At 40.9% G+C, this 9,669-nt stretch overlaps 1 protein-coding gene across 1 annotated transcript in view; it reads left to right on the top strand.

The window, feature by feature from the left end:
- LOC137620840 (proline-rich protein 36-like) overlaps positions 1 to 5,420 on the top strand; it is a 17,008-nt gene extending 11,588 nt beyond the window's left edge. The window contains exon 6 of the mRNA XM_068351287.1: positions 2,982 to 5,420. Coding sequence (XP_068207388.1) covers positions 2,982 to 5,420 — 2,439 coding nt within the window. The remainder of the gene's footprint in view (positions 1 to 2,981) is intronic.
- The last annotated feature ends 4,249 nt before the right edge of the window (positions 5,421 to 9,669 follow it).

Genomic DNA, 9,669 nt, shown 5'->3' on the forward strand with positions numbered 1-9,669 from the left:
AATGGAAATAAGACAAATAAAAATAAATATTTTTGAAAAGTTTTTAAAGCAAACGAATCAGAAAAGAAATATAATGAATAAAACAACCAAAACAAAATGAAGATAAACGGAAACAATTTCTCCAGTCTGCCTCTACTGGCAATTCTGGAATTCGTGAGATCGAAATGGAAATCTCTCTCCGGGCCAAGATCTCGATGCCTGTAGCCGGCACTAAGTGATGGATAGCCTTCGCAGGCCCTCTGTCACAGACACGTCAGTGAACGCGTTTGAAGGGAAGAGGCACTCATAAAGGACCCCTACTTTTGTTTGGGTTTTTGTTGTTGTTGAAATGTATCATTGGAGGAATCTATTTGTAGTAAAGTTGGTAATTGTGATTGTGTGTAAAATGTATAATTGGATGAATCTATCCATGATATAGGGGGTAAAATGTATAATTGGATGAATCTATTCGTGATAAAGGGGGTAAAATGTATAATTGGATGAATCTATTCGTGATAAATAGGGTAAAATGTATAATTGGATGAATCTATTCGTGATAAATAGGGTAAAATGTATAATTGGATGAATCTATTCGTGATAAAGGGGGTAAAATGTATAATTGGATGAATCTATTCGTGATAAATAGGGTAAAATGTATAATTGGATGAATCTATTCGTGATAAATAGGGTAAAATGTATAATTGGATGAATCTATTCGTGATTAAAGGGGGTAAAATGTATAATTGGATGAATCTATTTGTGATAAAGAGGGTAAAATGTATAATTGGAGGAATCTATTCGTGATAAAGGGGGTAAAATGTATAATTGGATGAATATTTTCGTGATACCCGGGGGTAAAATGTATAATTGGATGAATCTATTCGTGATAAAGGGGGTAAAATGTATAATTGGATGAATCTATTCGTGATAAATAGGGTAAAATGTATAATTGGATGAATCTATTCGTGATAAATAGGGTAAAATGTATAATTGGATGAATCTATTCGTGATTAAAGGGGGTAAAATGTATAATTGGATGAATCTATTCGTGATAAAGAGGGTAAAATGTATAATTATATGAATATTCGGGATAAAGGGGGTAAAATGTATAATTGGATGAATTTATTCGTGATAAAGGGGGTAAAATGTATAATTGGATGAATCTATTCGTGATAAAGGGGGTAAAATGTATAATTGGATGAATCTATTCGTGATAAAGGGGGTAAAATGTATAATTGGATGAATCTATTCGTGATAAATAGGGTAAAATGTATAATTAGATGAATCTATTCGTGATAAAAGGGTTAAAATGTATAATTGGATGAATCTATTCGTGATTAAGGGATTAAAATGTATAATTGGATGAATCTATTCGTGATAAATAGGGTAAGATGTATAATTGGATGAATCTGTTCGTGATAAAGGGGGTAAAATGTATAATTGGATGAATCTATTCGTGATAAATAGGGTAAAATGTATAATTAGATGAATCTATTCGTGATAAAAGGGTTAAAATGTATAATTGGATGAATCTATTCGTGATTAAGGGATTAAAATGTATAATTGGATGAATCTATTCGTGATTAAGGGATTAAAATGTATAATTGGATGAATCTATTCGTGATAAATAGGGTAAGATGTATAATTGGAGGAATCTATTCGTGATAAAGGGGGTAAAATGTATAATTGGATGAATCTATTCGTGATAAAGGGGTTAAAATGTATAATTGGATGAATCTATTCGTGATAAATAGGGTAAAATGTATAATTGGATGAATCTATTCGTGATAAAGGGGGTAAAATGTATAATTGGAGGAATCTATTCGTGATAAAGGGGGTAAAATGTATAATTGGAGGAATCTATTCGTGATAAACGGGGTAAAATGCATAATTGGATGAATCTATTCGTGATAAAGGGGGTAAAATGTATAATTGGATGAATCTATTCGTGATGAAGGGGGTAAAATGTATAATTGGATGAATCTATTCGTGATAAAGGAGGTAAAATGTATAATTGGATGAATCTATTCGTGATGAAGGGGGTAAAATGTATAATTGGAGGAATCTATTCGTGATAAAGGGGGTAAAATGTATAATTGGATGAATCTATTCGTGATAAAGGGGGTAAAATGTATAATTGGATGAATTTACTCGTGATGAAGTGGGTAAAATGTATAATTAGATGTATCTACTGGTGATAAAGTGGGAATATGTATAATTAGATTAATGTATTTGCAGTAAAGGGGGTAAGATGTATAATAGGATTACTCTATTCATAATAAAGTGAGCAAAATGCACAATGAGTTGAATTTATTAGTGATAAAGTGGACAAAATTTATAATTAGATTAATCTATTTGTGGTAAAGGGAGAAAAATCTATAATGAGATGAATCTATTTGGGATAGAGGGGATAAAATGTATGATTAGATTAATTTATTCGCGATAAAGTACGTATTTACCGAAAATTGCTAGAGGGAGATAGGAACTTGAATATGGCGATTCTTTGTAAAGCTTCATTCCAGGCAAGAGGAATGTGCTCTCGGACAATCTGAGCAGAGCGACTCTGATGGTGGGCTCCGAATGGTCTTTGAATTATCTAGTAGCCATCAAACACTTGACTATATAAAAAATCAAAGGCATCTAATGTAAAGGTAATAATGATTGATAATTGATTGGTGATAGCCTTTGAAATAAGTATTTTAGATTGAATAATTACAATAATACAAGGATTGATCGAAGCAAAAAAAAATAATTATCAATGAAAATCCAGAGTTTCAGATTGAAACGTAGTTTGAATAATTATAAGAATGATCGAAGCAAAAAGTGAATTATCAATGAAAATCCAGAGTTTCAGATTGAAACGTAGTTTGAATAATTGTAAGAATGATCGAAGCAAAAAAAGAATTATCAATGAAAATCCAGAATTTCAGATTCAAACGTCTTATGATATGTTTTAATTTTACTCTCTTCTTATCTGTTTTGTTTTGCTTACTCCCTTTCAGCCCTCTCCTCCAGCTTCCTCCCTTTCAGCCCTCTCCTCCAGCTTCCTCCCTTTCAGCCCTCTCCTCCAGCTTCCTCCCTTTCAGCCCTCTCCTCCAGCTTCCTCCCTTTCAGCCCTCTCCTCCAGCTTCCTCCCTTTCAACCCTCTTCTCCAGCCTCCTCCCTTTCAGCCCTCTCCTCCAGCCTCCTCCCTTTCAGCCCTCTCCTCCAGCCTCCTCCCTTTCAGCCCTCTCCTCCAGCTTCCTCCCTTTCAGCCCTCTCCTCCAGCTTCCTCCCTTTCAGCCCTCTCCTCCAGCTTCCTCCCTTTCAGCCCTCTCCTCCAGCTTCCTCCCATTCAGCCCTCTCCTCCAGCTTCCTCCCTTTCAGCCCTCTCCTCCAGCTTCCTCCCTTTCAGCCCTCTCCTCCAGCTTCCTCCCTTTCAGCCCTCTCCTCCAGCTTCCTCCCTTTCAGCCCTCTCCTCCAGCTTCCTCCCTTTCAGTCCTCTCCTCCAGCTTCCTCCCATTCAGCACTCTCCTCCAGCTTCCTCCCTTTCAGCCCTCTCCTCTAGCTTCCTCCCTTTCAGTCCTCTCCTCCAGCTTCCTCCCATTCAGCACTCTCCTCCAGCTTCCTCCCTTTCAGCCCTCTCCTCTAGCTTCCTCCCTTTCAGCCCTCTCCTCCAGCTTCCTCCCTTTCAGCCCTCTCCTCCAGCTTCCTCCCTTTCAGCCCTCTCCTCCAGCTTCCTCCCTTTCAGTCCTCTCCTCCAGCTTCCTCCCATTCAGCACTCTCCTCCAGCTTCCTCCCTTTCAGCCCTCTCCTCCAGCTTCCTCCCTTTCAGTCCTCTCCTCCAGCTTCCTCCCATTCAGCACTCTCCTCCAGCTTCCTCCCTTTCAGCCCTCTCCTCTAGCTTCCTCCCTTTCAGCCCTCTCCTCCAGCTTCCTCCCTTTCAACCCTCTTCTCCAGCCTCCTCCCTTTCAGCCCTCTCCTCCAGCCTCCTCCCTTTCAGCCCTCTCCTCCAGCTTCCTCCCTTTCAGCCCTCTCCTCCAGCTTCCTCCCATTCAGCCCTCTCCTCCAGCTTCCTCCCTTTCAGCCCTCTCCTCCAGCTTCCTCCCATTCAGCCCTCTCCTCCAGCTTCCTCCCTTTCAGCCCCCTCCTCCAGCTTCCTCCCATTCAGCCTTCTCCTCCAGCTTCCTCCCTTTCAGCCCCCTCCTCCAGCTTCCTCCCATTCAGCCCTCTCCTCCAGCTTCCTCCCATTCAGCCCTCTCCTCCAGCTTCCTCCCTTTCAGCCCTCTCCTCCAGCTTCCTCCCTTTCAGCCCTCTCCTCCAGCTTCCTCCCTTTCAACCCTCTTCTCCAGCCTCCTCCCTTTCAGCCCTCTCCTCCAGCTTCCTCCCTTTCAGCCCTCTCCTCCAGCTTCCTCCCTTTCAGCCCTCTCCTCCAGCTTCCTCCCTTTCAGCCCTCTCCTCCAGCTTCCTCCCATTCAGCCCTCTCCTCCAGCTTCCTCCCTTTCAGCCCTCTCCTCCAGCTTCCTCCCTTTCAGCCCTCTCCTCCAGCTTCCTCCCATTCAGCCCTCTCCTCCAGCTTCCTCCCTTTCAGCCCTCTCCTCCAGCTTCCTCCCTTTCAGCCCTCTCCTCCAGCTTCCTCCCTTTCAACCCTCTTCTCCAGCCTCCTCCCTTTCAGCCCTCTCCTCCAGCCTCCTCCCTTTCAGCCCTCTCCTCCAGCTTCCTCCCTTTCAGCCCTCTCCTCCAGCTTCCTCCCTTTCAGCCCTCTCCTTCAGCTTCCTCCCTTTCAGCCCTCTCCTCCAGTTTCCTCCCATTCAGCCCTCTCCTCCAGCTTCCTCCCTTTCAGCCCTCTCCTCCAGCTTCCCCCCTTTCAGCCCTCTCCTCCAGCTTCCTCCCATTCAGCCCTCTCCTCCAGCTTCCTCCCATTCAGCCCTCTCCTCCAGCTTCCTCCCTTTCAGCCCTCTCCTCCAGCTTCCTCCCTTTCAGCCCTCTCCTCCAGCTTCCTCCCTTTCAACCCTCTTCTCCAGCCTCCTCCCTTTCAGCCCTCTCCTCCAGCCTCCTCCCTTTCAGCCCTCTCCTCCAGCTTCCTCCCTTTCAGCCCTCTCCTCCAGCTTCCTCCCTTTCAGCCCTCTCCTCTAGCTTCCTCCCTTTCAGCCCTCTCCTCCAGCTTCCTCCCATTCAGCCCTCTCCTCCAGCTTCCTCCCTTTCAGCCCTCGCCTTCAGCTTCCTCCCTTTCAGCCCTCTCCTCCAGCTTCCTCCCATTCAGCCCTCTCCTCCAGCTTCCTCCCTTTCAGCCCTCGCCTTCAGCTTCCTCCCTTTCAGCCCTCTCCTCCAGCTTCCTCCCTTTCAGCCCTCTCCTCCAAGACAATACGAAGGGCCTTGACGTGACCATCAACGAAATGAGACCAGGAGACGTAATAATTATCATCCTGCTCTGCCGGTACAGTCGAGCGGACTCGTACTAATTGCCAGGCCCACGTACTCTGGTACTTAATTGGCGTAATTAGCACTTGTCTGCAATACCTTCTATTTTTGTGTCCCCGTTCGTTAGCAACATTGTTTAGTTGATAGCATTTGGGTCGTACGGTTTGGTGTTGGAGCCAGGTAGACCATTCGGTGCCAAGAGGTGACTTAGGGAAAACTTCGAAAAATAAGTTAAAAGAAGTTGAAACTTCGAAAAATAAGTTAAAAGAAGTTGAAACTTCGAAAAATAAGTTTAAAGAAGTTGAAACTTTGAAAAATAAGTTAAAAGAAGTTGAAACTTCGAAAAATACGTTAAAAGAACTCGAAACTTCGAAAAATAAGTTAAAAGAAGTTGAAACTTAGTTAAAAGAAGTTGAACAGCAAAGTAGAAGGCTCAAAAGCAGTTGTATCTATGGTTCGAAGGGACTGCAAACTCCATTCAATAATGATTACGGTGTGAGGGACACTGACTTCACTACAAGCACGGGTCCCAATCCTTGGAAATCCAATTATGCGCTCGTCGGAAGTATGTCCAGGTCACGTCCAGTTAAAATAAGGACAGAGAGGACAATCCATTCTCCCGAATCCTTTATTATTGAAGGGAATTAATGTGAAATTTAGGATAGGGGATATCCTTCGAAATTAGAGGGTATAGATGTGACGTTTATATCATAGAAATTGGAGGGATGGTTGTGAATTTTTTTTTGGTCTGTGTTCTTAGATATATCCGGGGATATATATGATTTGGTTTAAGTGTGTAGACAGTGTAGATAGACATATGAGAGAGTGTAGATAGACATATGAGAGGATAGTTATTTTCTTATACGCCTGTCATAAGAAACATCTCGAAACCGCTCCAAAATAATATAAATGTTTGCTAGAGGCATGACGGTTAAAATTGCGAGGAATAGATATGATTTTGTTAAAGGTATGACATATTAACAGAATTTCAGAGGATCAGTCATGACTGGAAACAAGAAGTGAAGGGAATCCTTGCAATTTGCTAGGTAACAAAAGTGCGACAGACATCAATGAGACATACTTATTACGTTTCATTGGTTCTCAGTCAATGTAGCCTTAAATAAACACAGTGAAGGGAATTCTTGCAATTTGCTAGGTAACAAAAGTGCGACAGACATCAGTGAGACATACTTATTACGTTTCATTGGTTCTCAGTAAATGTAGCCTTAAATAAACAGTGAAGGGAATTCTTGCAATTTGCTAGGTAACAAAAGTGCGACAGACATCAGTGAGACATACTTATTACGTTTCATTGGTTCTCAGTCAGTGTAGCCTTAAATAAACACAGTGAAGGGAATTCATGCAATTTGCTTGACAACAAAAGTGCGACAGACGTCAGTGAGACATAATTATTACGTTTCATTGGTTCTCAGTAAATGTAGCCTTAAATAAACACAGTGAAGGGAATTCTTGCAATTTGCTAGGTAACAAAAGTGCGACAGACATCAGTGAGACATACTTATTACGTTTCATTGGTTCTCAGTAAATGTAGCCTTAAATAAACACAGTGAAGGGAATTCTTGCAATTTGCTAGGTAACAAAAGTGCGACAGACATCAATGAGACATACTTATTACGTTTCCTTGGTTCTCAGTAAATGTAGCCTTAAATAAACACAGTGAAGGGAATTCTTGCAATTTGCTTGGTAACAAAAGTGCGACAGACATCAGTGAGACATACTTATTACGTTTCCTTGGTTCTCAGTAAATGTAGCCTTAAATAAACACAGTGAAGGGAATTCTTGCAATTTGCTTGGTAACAAAAGTGCGACAGACATCAGGGAGACATACTTATTACGTTTCCTTGGTTCTCAGTAAATGTAGCCTTAAATAAACACAGTGAAGGGAATTCTTGCAATTTGCTAGGTATCAAAAGTGCGACAGACATCAGGGAGACATACTTATTACGTTTCCTTGGTTCTCAGTAAATGTAGCCTTAAATAAACACAGTGAAGGGAATTCTTGCAATTTGCTTGGTAACAAAAGTGCGACAGACATCAGGGAGACATACTTATTACGTTTCCTTGGTTCTCAGTAAATGTAGCCTTAAATAAACACAGTGAAGGGAATTCTTGCAATTTGCTAGGTATCAAAAGTGCGACAGACATCAGGGAGACATACTTATTACGTTTCCTTGGTTCTCAGTAAATGTAGCCTTAAATAAACACAGTGAAGGGAATTCTTGCAATTTGCTAGGTATCAAAAGTGCGACAGACATCAGGGAGACATACTTATTACGTTTCCTTGGTTCTCAGTAAATGTAGCCTTAAATAAACACAGTGAAGGGAATTCTTGCAATTTGCTAGGTATCAAAAGTGCGACAGACATCAGGGAGACATACTTATTACGTTTCCTTGGTTCTCAGTAAATGTAGCAGTGAAGGGAATTCATGCAATTTGCTTGATAACAAAAGTGCGACAGACGTCAGTGAGACATATTTATTACGTTTCATTGGTTCTCAGTAAATGTAGCCTTAAATAAACACAGTGAAGGGAATTCATGCAATTTGCTTGATAACAAAAGTGCGACAGACATCAATGAGACATACTTATTACGTTTCCTTGGTTCTCAGTCAATGTAGCCTTAAATAAACACAGTGAAGGGAATTCTTGCAATTTGCTAGGTAACAAAAGTGCGACAGACATCAATGAGACATACTTATTACGTTTCCTTGGTTCTCAGTCAATGTAGCCTTAAATAAACACAGTGAAGGGAATTCTTGCAATTTGCTAGGTAACAAAAGTGCGACAGACATCAATGAGACATACTTATTACGTTTCCTTGGTTCTCAGTCAATGTAGCCTTAAAAAAACACAGTGAAGGGAATTCTTGCAATTTGCTAGGTAACAAAAGTGTGACAGACATCAGTGAGACATACTTATTACGTTTCCTTGGTTCTCAGTCAATGTAGCCTTAAAAAAACACAGTGAAGGGAATTCTTGCAATTTGCTTGGTAACAAAAGTGCGACAGACATCAGTGAGACATACTTATTACGTTTCCTTGGTTCTCAGTAAATGTAGCCTTAAATAAACACAGTGAAGGGAATTCTTGCAATTTGCTTGGTAACAAAAGTGCGACAGACATCAGTGAGACATACTTATTACGTTTCCTTGGTTCTCAGTAAATGTAGCCTTAAATAAACACAGTGAAGGGAATTCTTGCAATTTGCTAGGTATCAAAAGTGCGACAGACATCAGGGAGACATACTTATTACGTTTCATTGGTTCTCAGTAAATGTAGCCTTAAATAAACACAGTGAAGGGAATTCTTGCAATTTGCTAGGTATCAAAAGTGCGACAGACATCAGGGAGACATACTTATTACGTTTCATTGGTTCTCAGTAAATGTAGCCTTAAATAAACACAGTGAAGGGAATTCTTGCAATTTGCTAGGTATCAAAAGTGCGACAGACATCAGGGAGACATACTTATTACGTTTCATTGGTTCTCAGTAAATGTAGCCTTAAATAAACACAGTGAAGGGAATTCTTGCAATTTGCTAGGTATCAAAAGTGCGACAGACATCAGGGAGACATATTTATTACGTTTCATTGGTTCTCAGTAAATGTAGCCTTAAATAAACACAGTGAAGGGAATTCTTGCAATTTGCTAGGTATCAAAAGTGCGACAGACATCAGGGAGACATACTTATTACGTTTCATTGGTTCTCAGTAAATGTAGCCTTAAATAAACACAGTGAAGGGAATTCCTGCAATTTGCTAGGTAACAAAAGTGCGACAGACATCAGTGAGACATACTTATTACGTTTCATTGGTTCTCAGTAAATGTAGCCTTAAATAAACACAGTGAAGGGAATTCTTGCAATTTGCTAGGTAACAAAAGTGCGACAGACATCAGTGAGACATACTTATTACGTTTCATTGGTTCTCAGTAAATGTAGCCTTAAATAAACACAGTGAAGGGAATTCTTGCAATTTGCTTGGTATCAAAAGTGCGACAGACATCAGTGAGACATACTTATTACGTTTCATTGGTTCTCAATAAATGTAGCCTCAAATAAACACAGTGAAGGGAATTCTTGCAATTTGCTTGGTATCAAAAGTGCGACAGACATCAGTGAGACATACTTATTACGTTTCATTGGTTCTCAGTAAATGTAGCCTTAAATAAACACAGTGAAGGGAATAATTGCAATTTGCTTGATAATAAAAGTGCGACAGACATCAGTGAGACATACTTATTACGTTTCATTGGTTCTCAGTAAATGTAGC

The sequence above is a fragment of the Palaemon carinicauda genome, chromosome 27 (genome assembly GCF_036898095.1).
Source record: "Palaemon carinicauda isolate YSFRI2023 chromosome 27, ASM3689809v2, whole genome shotgun sequence".
Lineage (NCBI taxonomy): Eukaryota > Metazoa > Arthropoda > Malacostraca > Decapoda > Palaemonidae > Palaemon > Palaemon carinicauda.